Source organism: Ascaphus truei, chromosome 5 (assembly GCF_040206685.1).
Source record: "Ascaphus truei isolate aAscTru1 chromosome 5, aAscTru1.hap1, whole genome shotgun sequence".
NCBI lineage: Eukaryota > Metazoa > Chordata > Amphibia > Anura > Ascaphidae > Ascaphus > Ascaphus truei.
The window spans coordinates 304,601,788-304,627,435 of NC_134487.1; the positions used below are offsets into that span (position 1 = coordinate 304,601,788).

Below are 25,648 nucleotides of genomic sequence, written 5' to 3' on the forward strand. Positions count from 1 at the left end.
AAGCTATTATTATCACCAGTGGTTGACAAATCACCAAAAAATCTACTCGCCACACAAAAAAAATCTACTCGCCACCTAGTACCAAACGTGTGCTGCTTGGGCCAATATTTACTCGCCCGGGGATTAAATCCACTCGCCCGGGGCGAGCAAATGTATAGGTTTGTCGAACACGGATTATCACCATGGACAAGAAACAGAGAAGTTATTGCTGACGGGAAGCAGAGGTATGAGGAGGCTCAGAAGAAGGCCCTCAGCCTGAGAATAGAGCTGGAACTCGCTCAGAACAAGTCTCTCAGTCTAAGCACAGAGCTGGGAATCTCTCAAAAGGAGTTTTGCAGTCTTAGTACAGACCTGGGAGTATCTCAGAATACTCTCAGCATAGAGCTGGATGTCTCTCGCCAGGAGGTCACTGGTCTCAGCACAGAACTGGAAATCTCTCAAAAGGAATTTCACCGTCTCGGTGCAGAACTGCGAGTCTCCCAAAAGGAGATTCGCAGTCTCGGTACAGAGCTGGAAGTCTCTCAACACAGAGCTAGAAGTCTCGCACCAGGAAATCCGACATCTCAGCACAGAGGTGTGTAGATTGATGGATGACTATGGCAAGGTCCTGAATTTTATAGAGACTGTCAAAAGAGGGAACAGAAACCTGACAGAAGACGTTTCATATGTGACTGATCAAGAAAAGCTTCACGAAGAAAAGGTGAAGAACCAAATCCAACAAGATAAATTGGAAGTGCAGTTAGCGGTGAAAGATGCAGAGGGGCCTTTCAGCGGGAAAAGAGCTAATCCCTATGTCTTCAGTTGGAACTCTCTCAGATCAGAGCAACCTCTGAAAGAAAGAAGCATTCTAACACTTCAAAAATATTACGGAGCTCTTATCCAAGGAATGTGGGAGAGAGAAAAAATGATCTGTGCAAACGCTCCACAGCAGTTATCATACAGGCGGCCTACAGAGGGATCAAAGCTCACCAGCAGCCTGTCTTCTCCAGCCAATATGGAGAATGCAAATACAAAGAAAGAAGGGTGAACATTTGAAGCAATTGTGGTCCAGCCAAATGCTAGGAAGGACTTTATCTGGAGCAAAGATGCTGTTGGAAAATGAAGGAAGCTGCTTGTGTGATTCAGTCCAGATATAGGTCCTATATCACAATCAGGCTAGCTGTGCGTTGCTATAAGCACATCCGCAATACCATGTCAGTGCTACAACCGGCTTTGCTCAAAATCCAGGAAAGAAGGTCCTGGAAGAACCATATGGGCAGCTCCGTGGCTGATACTTTACACCTCATACTGTACATCGACCATGGCCCCCTGCAGAGGCACTTACCAGAACATCTTCCTGCTGTCTCTGTACGTTCCTCCTACTTACCAATTAGATTGTAAGCTCTTCGGGGCAGGGTCTCCTTTTTCTAAATGTCACTTATGTTGGAAGCGCATATTCCCATTATGTGTTATTTGAATTACTTGTTATTTATTTTATTATGTCACGTGTATTACGGCTTGGCTGAGTTTCTACCAACTCTGATTGGCCCACGTGGCATCTCTGTTTGGTAATCTGTAGACTTATCCGACCTGAACCTGGAGTTCCCTCTGAGCAAACCCGCAGTGCCCCGACTTGCCAGGTGAATACAATATGGCCGCCGCGCAGCCTCACTCCAACGGCTGACAGAAAGCGGAACGTCATGATGGACGGCGTCACGACTTTCTATATTTTTAGTTATTTTGTGCCACATACTGACACACGTATAAAAACACCCAGGGGACAACAGATGCACTGCAGGGAACCCCAGTTCAAGTACAGAAAAATGGGGACTTGCTGTAAACTGGTTTAACTTTCATTTATCAGGAAGATCCCAACATATGTCTATCTCAGGCTCCAACTCCGACCACTTGGATATTACCTGTGGGGTCCCCCAGGCTATCCTGGGACCCCTTTCTCTGTCTTTATAAATGGCCTGGCCACCGTTTGTAAGAGACTGATCCTATATACGCGCAGTCCCAGTCTCTCTGCACATGTATGCTTATACTATCCTATATACACGCAGTCCCAGCCTCTCTGCACATGTATGCTGATACTATCCTATATACACGCAGTCCCAGCCTCCCTGCACATGTATGCTGATACTATCCTATATACACGCAGTCCCAGCCTCTCTGCACATGTATACTGATAATACTATCCTATATACACGCAGCCCCAGCCTCTCTGCACATGTATGCTGATACTATCCTATATACACACAGCCCAGCCTCTCTGCACATGTATACTGATACTATCCTATATACATACAGCCCAGCCTCTCTGCACATGTATACTGATACTATCCTATATACACACAGTCCCAGCCTCTCTGCACATGTATGCTGATACTATCCTATATACACACAGTCCCAGCCTCTCTGCACATGTATACTGATACTATCCTATATACACACAGCCCAGCCTTTCTGCACATGTATACTGATAATACTATCCTATATACACGCAGTCCCAGCCTCTCTGCACATGTATACTGATACTATCCTATATACACGCAGTCCCAGCCTCTCTGCACATGTATACTGATACTATCTTATATACACACAGTCCCAGCCTCTCTGCACATGTATACTGATACTATCCTATATACATACAGCCCAGCCTCTCTGCACATGTATGCTGATACTATCCTATATACACACAGTCCCAGCCTCTCTGCACATGTATACTGATACTATCCTATATACACGCAGTCCCAGCCTCTCTGCACATGTATACTGATACTATCCTATATACACGCAGTCCCAGCCTCTCTGCACATGTATACTGATACTATCCTATATACATACAGCCCAGCCTCTCCGCACATGTATACTGATACTATCCTATATACACGCAGTCCCAGCCTCTCTGCACATGTATGCTGATACTATCCTATATACACACAGCCCAGCCTCTCTGCACATGTATGCTGATAATACTATCCTATATACGCGCAGTCCCAGCCTCTCTGCACATGTATACTGATAATACTATCCTATAAACACAAAGTCCCAGCCTCTCTGCACATGTATGCTTATACTATCCTATATACACGCAGTCCCAGCCTCTCTACACATGTATACTGATAATACTATCCTATATACACGCAGTCCCAGCCTCTCTGCACATGTATACTGATAATACTATCCTATATACACGCAGTCTCAGCCTCTCTGCACATGTATACTGATAATACTATCCTATATACACGCAGTCTCAGCCTCTCTGCACATGTATACTGATAATACTATCCTATATACACAAAGTCACAGCCGCACTGCACATGTATGCTGATACTATCCTATATACACGCAGTCCAAGCCTCTCTGCACATGTATGCTTATACTATCCTATATACACGCAGTCCCAGCCTCTCTGCACATGTATACTGATAATACTATCCTATATACACGCAGTCTCAGCCTCTCTGCACATGTATACTGATAATACTATCCTATATACACAAAGTCACAGCCGCACTGCACATGTATGCTGATACTATCCTATATACACGCAGTCCCAGCCTCTCTGCACATGTATGCTGATACTATCCTATATACACACAGTCCCAGCCTCTCTGCACATGTATACTGATACTATCCTATATACACGCAGTCTCAGCCTCTCTGCACATGTATACTGATACTATCATATATACACGCAGTCCCAGCCTCTCTGCACATGTATGCTGATACTATCCTATATACACGCAGTCCCAGCCTCTCTGCACATGTATGCTTATACTATCCTATATACACGCAGTCCCAGCCTCTCTGCACATGTATGCTGATACTATCCTATATACACGCAGTCTCAGCCTCTCTGCACATGTATACTGATACTATCCTATATACACGCAGTCCCAGCCTCTCTGCACATGTATACTGATACTATCCTATATACACGCAGTCCCAGCCTCTCTGCACATGTATACTGATAATACTATCCTATATACACACAGCCCAGCCTCTCTGCACATGTATACTGATACTATCCTATATACATACAGCCCAGCCTCTCTGCACATGTATACTGATAATACTATCCTATATACACACAGTCCCAGCCTCTCTGCACATGTATACTGATACTATCCTATATACGCGCAGTCCCAGCCTCTCTGCACATGTATACTGATACTATCCTATATACACACAGCCCAGCCTCTCTGCACATGTATACTGATACTATCCTATATACACACAGTCCCAGCCTCTCTGCACATGTATGCTGATACTATCCTATATACACACAGTCCCAGCCTCTCTGCACATGTATACTGATACTATCCTATATACATACAGCCCAGCCTCTCTGCACATGTATACTGATACTATCCTATATACACACAGCCCAGCCTCTCTGCACATGTATGCTGATACTATCCTATATACACACAGTCCCAGCCTCTCTGCACATGTATGCTGATACTATCCTATATACACACAGTCCCAGCATCTCTGCACATGTATACTGATACTATCCTATATACATACAGCCCAGCCTCTCTGCACATGTATACTGATACTATCCTATATACGCGCAGTCCCAGCCTCTCTGCACATGTATACTGATACTATCCTATATACACACAGCCCTGCCTCTCTGCACATGTATACTGATACTATCCTATATACACACAGTCCCAGCCTCTCTGCACATGTATGCTGATACTATCCTATATACACACAGTCCCAGCCTCTCTGCACATGTATACTGATACTATCCTATATACACACAGCCCAGCCTCTCTGCACATGTATGCTGATACTATCCTATATACACACAGCCCAGCCTCTCTGCACATGTATACTGATACTATCCTATATACGCGCAGTCCCAGCCTCTCTGCACATGTATACTGATACTATCCTATATACACACAGCCCTGCCTCTCTGCACATGTATACTGATACTATCCTATATACACACAGTCCCAGCCTCTCTGCACATGTATACTGATACTATCCTATATACACACAGTCCCAGCCTCTCTGCACATGTATACTGATACTATCCTATATACACGCAGCCCTGCCTCTCTGCACATGTATACTGATACTATCCTATATACACGCAGTCCCAGCCTCTCTGCACATGTATACTGATACTATCCTATATACACACAGTCCCAGCCTCTCTGCACATGTATGCTGATACTATCCTATATACACACAGTCCCAGCCTCTCTGCACATGTATACTGATACTATCCTATATACATACAGCCCAGCCTCTCTGCACATGTATACTGATACTATCCTATATACACACAGCCCAGCCTCTCTGCACATGTATGCTGATACTATCCTATATACACACAGTCCCAGCCTCTCTGCACATGTATACTGATACTATCCTATATACACACAGCCCAGCCTCTCTGCACATGTATGCTGATACTATCCTATATACACGCAGTCCCAGCATCTCTGCACATGTATGCTAATCATACTATCATATATACACGCAGTCCCAGTCTCTCTGCACATGTATGCTTATACTATCCTATATACACGCAGTCCCAGCCTCTCTGCACATGTATACTGATACTATCCTATATACACGCAGTCCCAGCCTCTCTGCACATGTATGCTGATACTATCCTATATACGCGCAGTCCCAGCCTCTCTGCACATGTATACTGATACTATCCTATATACACGCAGCCCCAGCCTCTCTGCACATGTATACTGATACTATCCTATATACGCGCAGTCCCAGCCTCTCTGCACATGTATACTGATACTATCCTATATACACACAGCCCAGCCTCTCTGCACATGTATGCTGATACTATCCTATATACACACAGTCCCAGCCTCTCTGCACATGTATACTGATACTATCCTATATACACACAGCCCAGCCTCTCTGCACATGTATACTGATACTATCCTATATACACGCAGTCCCAGCCTCTCTGCACATGTATACTGATACTATCCTATATACACGCAGTCCCAGCCTCTCTGCACATGTATACTGATACTATCCTATATACACGCAGTCCCAGCCTCTCTGCACATGTATGCTGATCATACTATCATATATACACACAGTCCCAGCACGGGGAAGGGGAGGGGGTGGGAAGGGGGGGGGGAAGGGGGTTAAGGACGGGGAAGGGGGGAAGAAGGAAAGGAGATTGCGGTCAGCGCAGCCCTCGTGACATATATGGCCATAGGGCATTAAAGAGTTAAGTGAGATGTTGCATTTGAAGGGAATCAACATAGTTTTACAAATTCTATTAAAATCTTTTGTGCCCTTCATATTTTCTCTTTAAGCTCACATGCATACGATGCCCAAAGCATGCGTGTATATCGCGTGTACATGGCGTGTATATACAGTGAATGCCGCACCTATCTCATGTAATCCCTAAATGAAACCGTGAGAAGGAAACACATGCACGTTCTTCCCAGGAGGATATAACTACTAATCGGTGCTATGCCGTGACACAACTTATGCCCTGGCCAATTCAATTAAATGGGTCATGAGTTGTCTTCTAGCGCCAATAGGTATCTTAAGAAATACCCCTACTTAGTAAATAAGGCCCTGATGTTCCCGGTGCTCTAGTATTTGCTTCAATGCTAAGAACGATTAACGTTGGTTTGAACCAAGATTACAAATGGCTCATAATCAAATGTCAACCATTTAAAACTCAGAGCGAAACTGAATAATAATAATAATAATAATAAGGGATATAAATGAACATGATGGATGTAAGCCTCGGTACATTACGTTGCAGTATGGGTTGGCAAAGTTCATTGCATTCTCGTTATGCACCACCCCGACTCTTGCGTTCTTCTCAATGATGTCTTCTTTCTACCTCCATTGTATCTAAAGCCCTCTCCCGCCTTAAACCTTTTTCACTGACTGCCCCACACCACTGGAATGCCCTTCCCCTCAGTACCCGACTAGCACCCTCTCTATCCACCTTTAAGACCCACCTTAAGACACACTTGCTTAAAGAAGCATATGAATAGCACTGTGGATATTCTGAACACATGATACATAAAGCTTGGCCCCCTGCAGACGCACTTACCAGAACTCCCTCCTACTGTCTCTGTACGTTCTCCCTACCTACCAATTAGATTGTAAGCTCCTCGGGGCAGGGACTCCTGTTCCTTAATGTTACTTCTATGTCTGAAGCACTTATTCCCACAATCTGTTATTTATATTATCTGTTAATTATTTGAGTTCCACATGTATTACTGCTGTGAAGCGCTATGTACATAAATGGCGCTATATAAATAAAGACATACATACAATACAATTGCTCCGAGTGAATATATGCAACAAAACAATCTCCGTTCATGAACAATATCGCCACCTAGTGTAGGAAACAGAATGTGTAAAAATACCACCTCAACACCAATACTGCCGGATAATTTTCTATAATTAATGTCTACTTTTTATTTTAAAGGCTATCATCATTTCCTTCCTGTCCAAATACTGTACTCGGGAATCTGTATGTCGTTCTGTAAGGAATATAGGAGTAGAATATTTTTGTATAAGGGATTATAGCATTTGTAGCCTTGCTGCCCGCGTTTCACGACACGCCGCACTGCGCCGCACTACGCCGCACTGCGCTGCCGTCATTTAGGTTCCGGGCATCCCAAAAAAACACAACTAAGGCAATTTGTGAGCGGTGAAGCAAAGCAATTTTGGAGCAATATGGCCACAAGCAGCGCCGTTCCCATCTTCCGTCTCTATGCGGCAATGTATGAAGAACGCTGCGCCCTTTTTCGCGCCGTAGTTGGGGAGTATTAAAAGGAGAGGTTAGGGCGGAGTTACATGATGCCCGGATTGTAATGAGATTGGCGTCTCTGCCAAGTTTAAAGTGGAGCCAATTTGTACCGTCTAACAATCTGCCCCCGGGGACTGCAATCTTCCGTGTGCTCCAGGAACGTGTACGGAAGGGTTCCCGTGTACGGAAGGGTTCCCGTGTGCTCCAGGAACGTGTACGGAAGGGTTCCCGTGTACGGAAGGGTTCCCGCGGACAGAGGTGGAGATCACGCGGACAGAGGTGGAGATCACGCGGACAGAGGTGGAGATCACGCGGACAGAGGTGGAGATCCCGCGGACAGAGGTGGAGATCACGCGGACAGAGGTGGAGATCACGCGGACAGAGGTGGAGATCACGCGGACAGAGGTGGAGATCACGCGGACAGAGGTGGAGATCACGCGGACAGAGGTGGAGATCACGCGGACAGAGGTGGAGATCACGCTGACAGAGGTGGAGATCACGCGGACAGAGGTGGAGATCACGCGGACAGAGGTGGAGATCCCGCGAACAGAAGTGGAGATCCCGCGGACAGAGGTGGAGATCACGCGGACAGAGGTGGAGATCACGCGGACAGAGGTGAAGATCCCGCGGACAGAGGTGGAGATCCCGCGGACAGAGGTGTAGATCACGCGGACAGAGGTGGAGATCACGCGGACAGAGGTGGAGATCACGCGGACAGAGGTGGAGATCACGCGGACAGAGGTGGAGATCACGCGGACAGAGGTGGAGATCACGCGGACAGAGGTGGAGATCACGCGGACAGAGGTGGAGATCACGCGGACAATGCCAGCGCAGGCACAATAACATGTCAGGGCACCCCAGTCCTTCCCCAGATATGCGCACTCATCACCCCCCAATTGCATCGGAACAAGGGATCACCAAAAGCTGAAGTGCGCTATTCTGCTCCAGGGACCCCCATGTAGGTGACAATGTGTTGGGGTTCATGTCCCCTTCGGGCGCTCGGCACGTGAATGTTACCTGCAGCCACCTTGATTTTATTTATTTGTTTGCATTTAACGGCACATTGAGTGCCACGTTTGTGGACGCGGGAAGGACTCTCGGAGCGGAGAAAGCCCCAGTAAAGCTCCGGCAGGTTCCGACAAACGAAATACCTTTTAGCATGGGGTCCCCGGGCCGGAACCATGGTTATTTCCGCCCGATGGACCCCTGGTTCCGAGATCCTTATAGGAGCCCGCGCTGCCGGTACTTTATGGAGTCTCGCAGGCCATTGGGAAGACGTCGTGATTTCTTACGGACCGGCGTGACGTGGCAGATTTAAAGATCCATTTTGTTTCCCAGGTGGTGACGTTACCGATAGCGTCTCCCCCGCTAAGTATCTCTAGAAGCACGTGGTCCGGCTGCGGAGACCCCCTTATTCTTATCTATGTGTCTTATCTGGGCAGAAATACTCCTTTATCCTCTGAGTGCTGGAGGGGCCGTGGTACCCATGTGCCACGGCCCGCCCGGTACATTGCGGTCGGTGGTCATTTTTCAGCCACTTCCTCAGAGGGTAGATCGCGTCCTGCTAGTGCCAGACCCCGTGGCGTTGTGACTACGTGCTGTGGCACCCAAAGGGTTACGTGGCTAAGTCCTTTTATTTTATTGCAACTCAACTACACCATGCAAAGTCACATGGACGTGAGCAGCCTGCCACGCGTGGAAATGTGGGGGAGAATAGCACGGTGTGCGGAGGATGGGACCGGAAATGCCTCCTCTCAGCGCAGTCTGCTGTGAGCGACAGCGCAGCCCGAGAGCGAAGCCTGCTGTGAGTGAGAGCGCAGCCTGAGAGAAAGCAGCCTGCGACAGCGCAGCCTGAGAGCGCAGCCCGAGAGCACAGCCTGCTGTGAGCGAGAGCACAGCCTGCGAGAGCGCAGCCTGCGACAGCGCAGCCCGAGAGCGAAGCCTGCTGTGAGCGAGCGCAGCCTGAGAGAACGCAGCCTGAGAGAGTGCAGCCCGAGAGCGCAACCTGAGAGAACGCAGCCTGAGAGAACGCAGCCTGCGACAGCGCAGCCCGAGAGAGCACAGCCCGAGAGAGCACAGCCTGCTGAGTGAGAGCACAGCCCGAGAGAGCACAGCCTGCAAGAGCGTAGCCTGAGAGAGCGCAGCCCAAGAGCATAAGCCCCGGAGGGCGCAGCCTGCTGTGAGCGACAGCGCAGCCTGTGAGAGTGCAGCCCGGGAGAGCGCAGCCTGCGAGAGCGCTGGTAAGGAGGGAGTGCGCAGCCCGGGACAGCGCTGGTAAGGAGGGAGAGCGCAGCCTGGGAGAGCGAGAGCACAGGAAGAGAGCGAGCAGCCAGGGAGAGCGCAGCCCGGGAGAGCTCTACCTGCGAGAGCGCAGCCCGAGAGAGCGCATACTGGGAGAGCGCACGCCGGGAGAGCACAGGCCGGGAGAGCGCTGGTAAGGAGGAGTGTGCAGCCCAGGAGAGCGCTGGCAAGGAAGGAGAGCGCAGCCTGGGAGAGCGAGAGCACAGGAAGAGAGCGCACAGCCCAGGAGAGCTCTACCTGCGAGAGCGCAGCCCAGGAGATCTAAACCTGAGAGAGCACTACCTGCGAGAGCGCAGCCCAAGAGCGTGCAGCCCTAGAACATGAAGCCTGCGAGAGCGCGAGTGCAGCCTGGGAGAGCGCAGCCAGGGAGAGTGCAGCAAATGAGAGCGTAGCCCGTGAGAGCGCAGTCTGGGAGAGAGCAGCCTGCGAGAGTGAGAGCATAGCCTGCGAGAGTGAGAACACAGCCTGCGAGAGCGCGAACACAGCCTGCGAGAGCGCGAACACAGCCTGCGAGAGCGCAGGAAGGATGGAAGAGTGCCGCCCGAGAGAGTGAGAGCACAGGAAGGCAGAGTGCAGCCCGGGAGAGCGCTGGTAAGCAGGGAGAGTTCAGCCCGGGAGAGCGCTGGTAAGGAGGGAGAGCACAGGAAATGAGAGCGCAGCCTGGAAGAGAGAGAGAGCACAGGATGCAGAGCACAGCCTGCGAGATTACCACTTCACTGCCAGAGGGCCTAGTAAAGACGTGAAGTGGTTAAGACAGTGTTTTCCAACATGGGGCCCAGGAACTTGGAAAGGGGACCTCAGGGTGACAGAGGGGACGTGCGCAAGGAGGGACACAGAGACAGAGACAGGGAGACGGAGACAGGGAGACGGAGACAGGGAGACAGAGACAGGGAGACAGAGACAGGGAGACAGAGACAGGGAGACAGAGACAGGGAGACAGAGACGGGGAGACAGAGACGGGGAGACAGAGACAGGGAGACAGAGACAGGGAGACAGAGACGGGGAGACAGAGACGGGGAGACAGAGACAGGGAGACAGAGACAGGGAGACAGAGACAGGGAGACAGAGACAGGGAGACAGAGACAGGGAGACAGAGACAGGGAGACAGAGACAGGGAGACAGAGACAGGGAGACAGGGAGACAGAGACAGGGAGACAGAGAAAGGGAGACAGAGACAGGGAGACAGAGACAGGGAGACAGGGAGACAGAGACAGGGAGACAGAGACAGGGACAGGGAGACAGAGAAAGGGAGACAGAGACAGGGAGACAGAGACAGGGAGACAGAGAGACAGAGACAGGGAGACAGAGACAGGGAGACAGAGACAGGGAGACAGAGACAGGGAGACAGAGACAGGGAGACAGAGACAGGGAGACAGAGACAGGGAGACAGCGACAGGGAGACAGAGACAGGGAGACAGCGACAGGGAGACAGCGACAGGGAGACAGAGACAGGGAGACAGGGAGACAGAGAGACAGAGACACAGAGAGACAGCGACATGAACAGGGAGACAGAGACAATAACACAAACTACATAAAGGTTTTGGAATCCAATCCTCCAAATATTTGGCAACTGGGGGACCGAAGGCAAAACATTTACTCTTGAAGGACCAATGTATACAGATTGGCAACAACTGGGAAGAGATCTTGATCTAGTAGGACCAAGTCACTGACTGGGTTAGTAGACAATAAGTTGATGATGTATATTACCTGCCATCATAGCAACCAGGCTGGCTTTGTAGACGTTGGTGAGTGAGCCTAGCTCTCCCGTTCCCAAGATAGTTTTCATATGCGCGTCTCCGCACGCCTCGCGGAACTGACGGATCTCGTCATAAAGATCTAAAAGGAAAATGCAAAAAGGTATCAACGGTCACAAAATAATACTTCCCGCCTCAAATGAAATGAGAAGGTGTCGGTCTCTATACAGGAGTTCCAAATCCCAGGTTATAACGTTCAGTCTCTTTCATTATATTTCTACTTTCGCTTTTTCCTCTTTTAGGAAAAGGAATTAAATGAAAACTTTCTGTGTTACTTCTGTTTGTTCTACTTTGATGTTACATTTAAAGTGTCCCGGTACTGTAACCAATGTAATTCAGAAAGAAAAACGAAGTGTAGTCCCTTTGCTGATCTGGACCTACAAGCGCTGGTTCAGAACGGCGTTCTGGTCCAGAACACTGCGCGGCTCCAGAATGCTGCGCTGCTCCAGAATGCTGCGCTGCTGCAGAACGCTGCGCTGATCCAGAACGCTGCGCTGATCCAGAACGCTGCGCGGCTTCAGAACACTGCGCTGCTGGAGAACGCTGCGCTCCTCCCAACCTGAAAGCAAACAAGGAAACGCTGAATGCACAAAATACATTTTTTTTTTTTTTTTTTTAAAGATTGTTAATAGAAGTTTCCAGTCGTGTTTTTTGAAGTCCGAGGTTCAAACGCTAAAAGGTCACACATGGAAAAAGTCTGACAGATGGAACTGAATCCGCCAGCGATCTGGAAGGTGCCGGAAGGTAAAGGTTAACGCGTTCCTCGTAATGCTCGGGGAGATTTATTGGTTATCTGTAAAGTGGTCATAAATAAATATACGTTATATAAAAGTGCAATAGCAAAATAAGTGGAAGCACCAGATCACATTTTGGGGAATCTATATTTTATTTATTATAATGGATTACTTTCTGATCCCTTCAGTGCCAAGAGATTGCAACGCGTTTTACATCTGCCTGGCAATTACAGAGTTAAAATCGTGTTATAAAAAGCTATATATACAGTTGCTTGCTTTATAATTGAGCCTTAAACCTATCCTGCAAGTTACAGCTAGAATTAAATTGCCACTACAGAACTGTAGCACAAAATGTTCTTTGCAAAGTGTTTTGAAATATATCAGAAGCATGAATTAAAAGCTTCTCTCTAAGCGAGTGCATGTCCCCTTACACAGGCCTTCGTTCCATTGTCAGGATGTACCCGGGGCCGCAAGTTACAATACTCTCTCTCTAAAGGGAAGAAGGAGAAACAACTCAAGTGCAAGACTTTTCTAATGATTATATTCGCTAATTGTTATCGACTAATATAGGTACTAGACTATATCAATAATGTTCACATTTGTAGCTAAAACGAGGGCTCCAGTTCCTCAAGTGAGTTAAAAGGCAGAACTATTCACAACTAAACAGCATCAAGAAATCACTTTACAGACAATGTATCTCATCTTCAACTGGCATCAATCTACTTATCCTAATATTCCAGAGCAAACAAAGCATGTTATAATGAACTCATTCGCCAGGGCTTGGAGTCTGTCTCTCTGTGTCTCTCTCTGTGTCTCTCTCGCTCTCTCTGTGTCTCTCTCGCTCTCTCTGTGTCTGTCTCGCTCTCTCTGTGTCTCTCTCGCTCTCTCTGTGTCTCTCTCGCTCTCTCTGTGTCTGTCTCGCTCTCTCTGTGTCTCTCTCGCTCTCTCTGTCTGTCTCGCTCTCTCTGTGTCTCTCTCGCTCTCTCTGTGTCTCTCTCGCTCTCTCTGTGTCTCTCTCGCTCTCTCTGTGTATGTCTGTCTGTCTGTCTGTCTGTCTCTGTCTGTCTCTGTCTGTCTCTGTCTGTCTCTGTCTGTCTCTGTCTGTCTCTGTCTGTCTCTGTCTGTCTCTGTCTGTCTCTGTCTGTCTCTGTCTGTCTCTCTTGCTGCGGTTACATTATTAGATCTCATGTTATTGCTGCTTTAACATTATTAGATCTCGTGTTATTGCGGCGGTAACATTATTAGATCTCGTGTTGTCGCTGCGGTAACATTATTAGATCTCGTGTTGTCGCTGCGGTAACATTATTAGATCTCGTGTTATTGTGGCGGTAACATTATTAGATCTCGTGTTATTGCTGCGGTAACATTATTAGATAGCGTGTTATTGCTGCGGTAACATTCTTAGATCTCGTGTTATTGCGGCGGTAACATTATTAGATCTCGTGTTATTGCTGCGGTAACATTATTAGATCTCGTGTTATTGCTGCGGTAACATTATTAGATCTCGTGTTATTGCTGCAGTAACATTATTAGATCTCGTGTTATTGCTGCGGTAACATTATTAGATCTCGTGTTATTGCGGCGGTAACATTATTAGATCTCGTGTTATTGCTGCGGTAACATTATTAGATCTCGTGTTATTGCTGCGGTAACATTATTAGATCTCGTGTTATTGCTGCGGTAACATTATTAGATCTCGTGTTATTGCGGCGGTAACATTATTAGATCTCGTGTTATTGCTGCGGTAACATTATTAGATCTCGTGTTATTGCTGCGGTAACATTATTAGATCTCGTGTTATTGCTGCGGTAACATTATTAGATCTCGTGTTATTGCTGCGGTAACATTATTAGATCTCGTGTTATTGCTGCGGTAACTTTATTAGATCTCGTGTTATTGCGGCGGTAACATTATTAGATCTCGTGTTATTGCGGCGGTAACTTTATTAGATCTCGTGTTATTGCGGCGGTAACTTTATTAGATCTCGTGTTATTGCGGCGGTAACTTTATTAGATCTCGTGTTATTGCGGCGGTAACTTTATTAGATCTCGTGTTATTGCGGCGGTAACATTATTAGATCTCGTGTTATTGCGGCGGTAACATTATTAGATCTCGTGTTATTGCGGCGGTAACATTATTAGATCTCGTGTTATTGCGGCGGTAACATTATTAGATCTCGTGTTATTGCTGCGGTAACATTATTAGATCTCGTGTTATTGCTGCGGTAACATTATTAGATCTCGTGTTATTGCTGCGGTAACATTATTAGATCTCGTGTTATTGCTGCGGTAACTTTATTAGATCTCGTGTTATTGCGGCGGTAACATTATTAGATCTCGTGTTATTGCGGCGGTAACATTATTAGATCTCGTGTTATTGCGGCGGTAACATTATTAGATCTCGTGTTATTGCGGCGGTAACATTATTAGATCTCGTGTTATTGCGGCGGTAACTTTATTAGATCTCGTGTTATTGCGGCGGTAACATTATTAGATCTCGTGTTATTGCGGCGGTAACATTATTAGATCTCGTGTTATTGCGGCGGTAACATTATTAGATCTCGTGTTATTGCGGCGGTAACATTATTAGATCTCGTGTTATTGCGGCGGTAACATTATTAGATCTCGTGTTATTGCGGCGGTAACTTTATTAGATCTCGTGTTATTGCGGCGGTAACTTTATTAGATCTCGTGTTATTGCGGCGGTAACATTATTAGATCTCGTGTTATTGCGGCGGTAACATTATTAGATCTCGTGTTATTGCGGCGGTAACATTATTAGATCTCGTGTTATTGCGGCGGTAACATTATTAGATCTCGTGTTATTGCGGCGGTAACATTATTAGATCTCGTGTTATTGCGGCGGTAACATTATTAGATCTCGTGTTATTGCGGCGGTAACATTATTAGATCTCGTGTTATTGCGGCGGTAACATTATTAGATCTCGTGTTATTGCGGCGGTAACATTATTAGATCTCGTGTTATTGCGGCGGTAACATTATTAGATCTCGTGTTATTGCGGCGGTAACATTATTAGATCTCGTGTTATTGCGGCGGTAACATTATTAGATCTCGTGTTATTGCGGCGGTAACATTATTAGATCTCGTGTTATTGCGGCGGTAACATTATTAGATCTCGTGTTATTGCGGCGGTAACATTATTAGATCTCGTGTTATTGCGGCGGTAACTTTATTAGATCTCGTGTTATTGCGGCGGTAACATTATTAGATCTCGTGTTATTGCGGCGGTAACATTATTAGATCTCGTGTTATTGCGGCGGTAACATTATGAGATCTCGTGTTATTGCGGCGGTAACTTTATGAGATCTCGTGTTATTGCGGCGGTAACTTTATTAGATCTCGTGTTATTGCGGCGGTAACATTATTAGATCTCGTGTTATTGCGGCGGTAACATTATTAGATCTCGTGTTATTGCGGCGGTAACATTATTAGATCTCGTGTTATTGCGGCGGTAACTTTATTAGATCTCGTGTTATTGCGGCGGTAACGTTATTAGATCTCGTGTTATTGCGGCGGTAACGTTATTAGATCTCGTGTTATTGCGGCGGTAACATTATTAGATCTCGTGTTATTGCGGCGGTAACATTATTAGATCTCGTGTTATTGCGGCGGTAACATTATTAGATCTCGTGTTATTGCGGCGGTAACATTATTAGATCTCGTGTTATTGCGGCGGTAACATTATTAGATAGCGTGTTATTGCGGCGGTAACATTATTAGATCTCGTGTTATTGCGGCGGTAACATTATTAGATCTCGTGTTATTGCGGCGGTAACATTATTAGATCTCGTGTTATTGCGGCGGTAACATTATTAGATCTCGTGTTATTGCGGCGGTAACATTATTAGATCTCGTGTTATTGCGGCGGTAACATTATTAGATCTCGTGTTATTGCGGCGGTAACTTTATTAGATCTCGTGTTATTGCGGCGGTAACTTTATTAGATCTCGTGTTATTGCGGCGGTAACATTATTAGATCTCGTGTTATTGCGGCGGTAACATTATTAGATCTCGTGTTATTGCGGCGGTAACATTATTAGATCTCGTGTTATTGCGGCGGTAACTTTATTAGATCTCGTGTTATTGCGGCGGTAACATTATTAGATCTCGTGTTATTGCGGCGGTAACATTATTAGATCTCGTGTTATTGCGGCGGTAACATTATTAGATCTCGTGTTATTGCGGCGGTAACATTATTAGATCTCGTGTTATTGCGGCGGTAACATTATTAGATCTCGTGTTATTGCGGCGGTAACTTTATGAGATCTCGTGTTATTGCGGCGGTAACTTTATTAGATCTCGTGTTATTGCGGCGGTAACATTATTAGATCTCGTGTTATTGCGGCGGTAACATTATTAGATCTCGTGTTATTGCGGCGGTAACATTATTAGATCTCGTGTTATTGCGGCGGTAACTTTATTAGATCTCGTGTTATTGCGGCGGTAACGTTATTAGATCTCGTGTTATTGCGGCGGTAACGTTATTAGATCTCGTGTTATTGCGGCGGTAACATTATTAGATCTCGTGTTATTGCGGCGGTAACATTATTAGATCTCGTGTTATTGCGGCGGTAACATTATTAGATCTCGTGTTATTGCGGCGGTAACATTATTAGATCTCGTGTTATTGCGGCGGTAACATTATTAGATCTCGTGTTATTGCGGCGGTAACATTATTAGATAGCGTGTTATTGCGGCGGTAACATTATTAGATCTCGTGTTATTGCGGCGGTAACATTATTAGATCTCGTGTTATTGCGGCGGTAACATTATTAGATCTCGTGTTATTGCGGCGGTAACATTATTAGATCTCGTGTTATTGCGGCGGTAACATTATTAGATCTCGTGTTATTGCGGCGGTAACATTATTAGATCTCGTGTTATTGCGGCGGTAACTTTATTAGATCTCGTGTTATTGCGGCGGTAACTTTATTAGATCTCGTGTTATTGCGGCGGTAACATTATTAGATCTCGTGTTATTGCGGCGGTAACATTATTAGATCTCGTGTTATTGCGGCGGTAACTTTATTAGATCTCGTGTTATTGCGGCGGTAACATTATTAGATCTCGTGTTATTGCGGCGGTAACATTATTAGATCTCGTGTTATTGCGGCGGTAACATTATTAGATCTCGTGTTATTGCGGCGGTAACATTATTAGATCTCGTGTTATTGCGGCGGTAACATTATTAGATCTCGTGTTATTGCGGCGGTAACATTATTAGATCTCGTGTTATTGCGGCGGTAACATTATTAGATCTCGTGTTATTGCGGCGGTAACATTATTAGATCTCGTGTTATTGCGGCGGTAACATTATTAGATCTCGTGTTATTGCGGCGGTAACATTATTAGATCTCGTGTTATTGCGGCGGTAACATTATTAGATCTCGTGTTATTGCGGCGGTAACATTATTAGATCTCGTGTTATTGCGGCGGTAACATTATTAGATCTCGTGTTATTGCGGCGGTAACATTATTAGATCTCGTGTTATTGCGGCGGTAACATTATTAGATCTCGTGTTATTGCGGCGGTAACATTATTAGATCTCGTGTTATTGCGGCGGTAACATTATTAGATCTCGTGTTATTGCTGCGGTAACATTATTAGAGCTCGTGTTATTGCGGCGGTAACATTATTAGATCTCGTGTTATTGCGGCGGTAACATTATTAGAGCTCGTGTTATTGCGGCGGTAACATTATTAGATCTCGTGTTATTGCTGCGGTAACATTATTAGAGCTCGTGTTATTGCGGCGGTAACATTATTAGATCTCGTGTTATTGCGGCGGTAACATTATTAGATCTCGTGTTATTGCGGCGGTAACATTATTAGATCTCGTGTTATTGCGGCGGTAACATTATTAGATCTCGTGTTATTGCGGCGGTAACATTATTAGATCTCGTGTTATTGCGGCGGTAACATTATTAGATCTCGTGTTATTGCGGCGGTAACATTATTAGATCTCGTGTTATTGCGGCGGTAACATTATTAGATCTCGTGTTATTGCGGCGGTAACATTATTAGATCTCGTGTTATTGCGGCGGTAACATTATTAGATCTCGTGTTATTGCGGCGGTAACATTATTAGATCTCGTGTTATTGCTGCGGTAACATTATTAGAGCTCGTGTTATTGCGGCGGTAACATTATTAGATCTCGTGTTATTGCGGCGGTAACATTATTAGAGCTCGTGTTATTGCGGCGGTAACATTATTAGATCTCGTGTTATTGCTGCGGTAACATTATTAGAGCTCGTGTTATTGCGGCGGTAACATTATTAGATCTCGTGTTATTGCTGCGGTAACATTATGAGATCTCGTGTTATTGCGGCGGTAACATTATTAGATCTCGTGTTATTGCGGCGGTAACATTATTAGATCTCGTGTTATTGCGGCGGTAACTTTATTAGATCTCGTGTTATTGCGGCCAGCCTTTTTCCATACAGTATGTATTTTTATAATTAATCGCCCACATTCAAACTGCATTAAACACATATAGAAGTGGGGTTGATATGTTTCATGTGCTAAATGCAGGTGATTGATCTGAAAATACATATATTTGTTTGATTTTTATTGTAAAAAACGCACCCAATTTACAGTAATGTTTCCACGGTAACCGATGACTTTGGATGTGTTAGTCACAGTACGTCTCTTCTGCGATAACACGAATTGTGGAATAGGCAGATTGTTAACCTGTATATTGTGTCATCTTCCCCTTTGCTCTTCCTAGCCATCATTAGTGAAAGTTACAGTAATGATCTGATAATACCACTTCACACAGCTCACCGAACATAAAAAGGGATTTGTTTCTCACAGGACACGGCTAAGGGAGCTTCCAATAATACAAAATGTTCTCATATTACCAAATACTCTGATAATAATTCCTAATACAATCAGGATCAGAGAAGGTGGCACACACACGCGCACGCACACACACACGCACACGCACACAAACACATCCACACAAACACACGCACGCGCACACACACGCGCACACACACGAGCGCGCACACACACGAGCGCGCACACACACGCGCACACCCCAGCCAGCTATTAGGGTTCTAATGGGTTAACATCTCAACTCCTGGGGGTAGTTCGTTCTTGGAAGGACACTGGCTAATTGTAGCTGGAGGGAGGGGCTTCAGGCTCGTCTATATATAGCAAAGTCTGTGATAAAGTAATTGGGGTCCCGAGGAGAGGGGCCCTGAGCGGTACTCCCTGGCCTTACCCTCTGGGAAGACCCCCTTGTCTGGCCGCGGGATACGCATTAACTTGGCAGTACCGCAAACACCCTAAAGACTGTGGCCCAGGCAGCCTGATCCGCGACTGGACTGTCCGGATCTACCGTTTGTAGCCGAGTGATCTCGTGATCTACTCTGACCACTGGACCGTGCCTACACCCCAGACGACACACACACACATATTAGGCCGGGCCGGCTGGTATATTTGCGGGGCTCAGTGCAGGGCCTCGATTCTTACTTTCTCCGGCAGCATCACCTCAGGGTCCCGTCATCATGGCTCCGCGACGTCAAATGGCGTTGTGTTCTCATGCCAACGAGACATCACGTGAGGTCACAACGCCATGCAGCGTCCCGTTGTCATTTGATGTCGCAAAGGCATGATGACGGGACCCTGCATGAGGAGAAGCCGCCGGGGAAGGTAACAGTGTTACAGAAGCCCCGTGTTCTCCCCTCGCAATCACTTTAATTGTTCTGGGGGACAGCGGGGGCCTCTGTCAGCTCCTGAGGAAGCACTCGCCAATTTAATTGCGTTAGAGACTGTGGCTCCAGCTGACGATCCTGCAACCTCCCGAAGTGCTGCCGCTGCACAGGGACTTGAAAGCCATGGTGCCGCGAGACGAGACTGGAAGACATCACGTGACACGGAAGCACTATAGGCATGTGGTGCTCCCAAAAACACACACACGCTAATGAATTGTCCCAGAAAGGTCTGTCGGGACGCATAACTGTCTCGTATTTCAGGGAGCAACAGGACAATTCAGGGGCGTACGCTGGTCTGTCCGGCACTGACAGGAGGAGGATGGCAGAGGGCAGATGTAGAGGAAGGTGGGACAATGGTGGCAGCAGTAGAGAAGAGTAGGGCTGGAGCCTGCCCCGCTGTCCGACCTGGAAGTCAATGACAACTTCCTGTGTCTGCCACCAGGATGGGCGCCAGTCTACAGGTAAGAGCTAGGGACTGCGACTGGGCACTTTTAGCGAGGTGAGGAGCTGAGGGGGGAGGAAAGAAATGGATATAGGGGGGAGAGAAAGATGGGGGAGAGAGGATATGGGGGTGCAGGAGAGAATGGAGGGGGAGAGAGAAACGTTGCGTGTTTGTGACACTAAAGCATATAGGAATTGTATGGCAATAACATTGAATTTTCCTACTGGATTTCGGTGTCCCCCATTATAAAAACGTAAATGTAGCAACCCTAATATATTTATTACACACACTATATAGGACTCACCTTCCCACTGGCCAGTCAGGGCCAAGGTTCTGTTAATCACAATATCAATCTCCAATGCCCCATCATCGACGGCTATCCTGACCTCTTCTAACCGGGTTTTCAGTGGCGTCTGTCCGGCAGGAAACCCCGTGGCCACTGTAAGGAAATATTAACATAAAATAACCACTGAAAATGTCAAATGCTCGTATCGGTGGTAAAATGCATTTTTAAACAAATGTTCTAAATGTTCCTTCATTTTAACTACTAAATCCCTGGAAATATAAAGATGTGGAGGCTGTTTAATGTATATAAAGAAAAACAAGAACAACGTAACAACCCAGAATCCCGAGCAGCATTCGATGTGGGGCACACTAAACATGTCCCTCCCCTCTGTATCCTTTCCCTCACATTGCAGGCGTGCCGTGTGTGTAAATTAATGTTCACCAACGGAGGAGAGATGTGATTATTTGTCACAGGTTACGGGCGCACGTCACGGAAAAGACGAGTCGTTAGATGGAATACACAGGTTACGGGCGCACGTCACGGAAAAGACGAGACGTTAGATGGAATACACAGGTTACGGGCGCACGTCACGGAAAAGACGAGACGTTAGATGGAATACACAGGTTACGGGCGCACGTCACGGAAAAGACGAGTCGTTAGATGGAATACACAGGTTACGGGCGCACGTCACGGAAAAGACGAGTCGTTAGATGGAATACACAGGTTACGGGCGTACGTCAGGGAAAAGACGAGACGTTAGATGGAATACACAGGTTACGGGCGCACGTCACGGAAAAGACGAGTCGTTAGATGGAATACACAGGTTACGGGCGCACGTCAGGGAAAAGACGAGTCGTTAGATGGAATACACAGGTTACGGGCGCACGTCAGGGAAAAGACGAGTCGTTAGATGGAATACACAGGTTACGGGCGCACGTCAGGGAAAAGACGAGTCGTTAGATGGAATACACAGGTTACGGGCGCACGTCAGGGAAAAGACGAGTCGTTAGATGGAATACACAGGTTACGGGCGCACGTCACGGAAAAGACGAGTCGTTAGATGGAATACACAGGTTACGGGCGCACGTCACGGAAAACACGAGTCGTTAGATGGAATACACAGGTTACGGGCGCACGTCACGGAAAAGACGAGTCGTTAGATGGAATACACAGGTTACGGGCGCACGTCACGGAAAAGACGAGTCGTTAGATGGAATACACAGGTTACGGGCGCACGTCACAGAAAGACGAGTCGTTAGATGGAATACACAGGTTACGGGCGTACGTCAGGGAAAAGACGAGTCGTTAGATGGAATACACAGGTTACGGGCGCACGTCACGGAAAAGACGAGTCGTTAGATGGAATACACAGGTTACGGGCGCACGTCACGGAAAGACGAGTCGTTAGATGGAATACACAGGTTACGGGCGCACGTCACGGAAAAGACGAGTCGTTAGATGGAATACACAGGTTACGGGCGCACGTCACGGAAAAGACGAGTCGTTAGATGGAATACACAGGTTACGGGCGCACGTCAGGGAAAAGACGAGTCGTTAGATGGAATACACAGGTTACGGGCGCACGTCACGGAAAAGACGAGTCGTTAGATGGAATACACAGGTTACGGGCGTACGTCAGGGAAAAGACGAGTCGTTAGATGGAATACACAGGTTACGGGCGCACGTCAGGGAAAAGACGAGTCGTTAGATGGAATACACAGGTTACGGGCGTACGTCACGGAAAAGCAGCGCAGCGACGGGGTCCTAAGCAACGCAGCGACGGGATCCTAAGCAGCGCAGCGACGGGGTCCTAAGCAGCACAGCGACGGGGTCCTAAGCAGCGCAGCGACGGGGTCCTAAGCAGCACATCGACGGGGTCCTAAGCAGCACAGCGACGGGATCCTAAGCAGCACAGCGACGGGGTCCTAAGCAGCACAGCGACGGGATCCTAAGCAGCACAGCGACGGGATCCTAAGCAGCGCAGCGACGGGATCCTAAGCAGCGCAGCGACGGGGTCCTAAGCAGCACAGCGACGGGGTCCTAAGCAGCACAGCGACGGGGTCCTAAGCAGCGCAGCGACGGGATCCTAAGCAGCGCAGCGACGGGATCCTAAGCAGCACAGAGACGGGATCCTAAGCAGCACAGCGACGGGGTCCTAAGCAGCACAGCGACGGGGTCCTAAGCAGCGCAGCGACGGGATCCTAAGCAGCGCAGCGACGGGATCCTAAGCAGCGCAGCGACGGGATCCTAAGCAGCGCAGCGACGGGATCCTAAGCAGCGCAGCGACGCGACGGGATCCTAAGCAGCGCAGCGACGGGATCCTAAGCAGCGCAGCGACGGGATCCTAAGCAGCGCAGCGACGGGATCCTAAGCAGCGCAGCGACGGGATCCTAAGCAGCGCAGCGACGGGGTCCTAAGCAGCACAGCGACGGGATCCTAAGCAGCACAGCGACGGGGTCCTAAGCAGCACAGCGACGGGATCCTAAGCAGCACAGCGACGGGGTCCTAAGCAGCACAGCGACGGGGTCCTAAGCAGCACAGCGACGGGGTCCTAAGCAGCACAGAGACGGGGTCCTAAGCAGCGCAGCGACGGGGTCCTAAGCAGCGCAGCGACGGGATCCTAAGCAGCACAGCGACGGGATCCTAAGCAGCGCAGCGACGGGATCCTAAGCAGCACAGCGACGGGGTCCTAAGCAGCACAGAGACGGGATCCTAAGCAGCACAGCGACGGGATCCTAAGCAGCACAGCGACAGGGTCCTAAGCAGCGCAGCGACGGGGTCCTAAGCAGCGCAGCGACGGGATCCTAAGCAGCACAGAGACGGGATCCTAAGCAGCACAGAGACGGGATCCTAAGCAGCACAGAGACGGGATCCTAAGCAGCGCAGCGACGGTATCCTAAGCAGCACAGCGACGGGGTCCTAAGCAGCACAGAGACGGGATCCTAAGCAGCACAGAGACGGGATCCTAAGCAGCACAGCGACGGGGTCCTAAGCAGCACAGAGACGGGATCCTAAGCAGCGCAGCGACGGGATCCTAAGCAGCGCAGCGACGGGATCCTAAGCAGCACAGAGACGGGATCCTAAGCAGCACAGAGACGGGGTCCTAAGCAGCACAGCGACGGGATCCTAAGCAGCGCAGCGACGGGATCCTAAGCAGCGCACCGACGGGATCCTAAGCAGCACAGAGACGGGATCCTAAGCAGCGCAGCGACGGGATCCTAAGCAGCGCAGCGACGGGATCCTAAGCAGCACAGAGACGGGATCCTAAGCAGCGCAGCGACGGGATCCTAAGCAGCACAGCGACGGGGTCCTAAGCAGCGCAGCGACGGGATCCTAAGCAGCGCAGCGACGGGATCCTAAGCAGCACAGAGACGGGATCCTAAGCAGCGCAGCGACGGGGTCCTAAGCAGCACAGCGACGGGATCCTAAGCAGCGCAGCGACGGGATCCTAAGCAGCACAGCGACGGGGTCCTAAGCAGCACAGAGACGGGATCCTAAGCAGCACAGAGACGGGGTCCTAAGCAGCGCAGCGACGGGATCCTAAGCAGCGCAGCGACGGGATCCTAAGCAGCACAGAGACGGGATCCTAAGCAGCGCAGCGACGGGATCCTAAGCAGCACAGCGACGGGGTCCTAAGCAGCGCAGCGACGGGATCCTAAGCAGCGCAGCGACGGGATCCTAAGCAGCACAGAGACGGGATCCTAAGCAGCGCAGCGACGGGGTCCTAAGCAGCACAGAGACGGGATCCTTCGCAGCACAGAGACGGGGTCCTAAGCAGCACAGAGACGGGATCCTAAGCAGCACAGAGACGGGATCCTAAGCAGCACAGCGACGGGGTCCTAAGCAGCACAGCGACGGGGTCCTAAGCAGCACAGCGACGGGGTCCTAAGCAGCACAGCGACGGGGTCCTAAGCAGCGCAGCGACGGGATCCTAAGCAGCACAGAGACGGGGTCCTAAGCAGCGCAGCGACGGGATCCTAAGCAGCACAGAGACGGGGTCCTAAGCAGCACAGCGACGGGGACCTAAGCAGCACAGCGACGGGATCCTAAGCAGCACAGAGACGGGGTCCTAAGCAGCACAGAGACGGGATCCTAAGCAGCACAGAGACGGGATCCTAAGCAGCACAGAGAAAGGGTCCTAAGCAGCGCAGCGACGGGATCCTAAGCAGCGCAGCAACGGGATCCTAAGCAGCACAGAGACGGGGTCCTAAGCAGCGCAGCGACGGGGTCCTAAGCAGCACAGAGACGGGATCCTAAGCAGCACAGAGACGGGATCCTAAGCAGCGCAGCGACGGGATCCTAAGCAGCACAGAGACGGGGTCCTAAGCAGCGCAGCGACGGGGTCCTAAGCAGCACAGCGACGGGATCCTAAGCAGCACAGAGACGGGGTCCTAAGCAGCACAGAGACGGGGTCCTAAGCAACACAGAGACGGGGTCCTAAGCAGCGCAGCGACGGGATCCTAAGCAGCACAGAGACGGGGTCCTAAGCAGCGCAGCGACGGGATCCTAAGCAGCACAGCGACGGGATCCTAAGCAGCACAGCGACGGGATCCTAAGCAGCACAGAGACGGGGTCCTAAGCAGCGCAGCGACGGGATCCTAAGCAGCACAGCGACGGGGTCCTAAG

At 48.6% G+C, this 25,648-nt stretch overlaps 1 protein-coding gene across 1 annotated transcript in view; it reads right to left on the reverse strand.

The window, feature by feature from the left end:
• The window catches only part of DERA (deoxyribose-phosphate aldolase), a 73,478-nt gene that overhangs the window by 15,506 nt on the left and 32,324 nt on the right, over positions 1 to 25,648 (reverse strand). Inside the window, exons 5-6 of the mRNA XM_075603008.1 lie at positions 21,041 to 21,175; positions 11,774 to 11,902 (exon numbers count right to left, since the gene is read on the reverse strand). Of these exons, the coding sequence (XP_075459123.1) occupies positions 11,774 to 11,902; positions 21,041 to 21,175 (264 nt within the window). The remainder of the gene's footprint in view (positions 1 to 11,773; positions 11,903 to 21,040; positions 21,176 to 25,648) is intronic.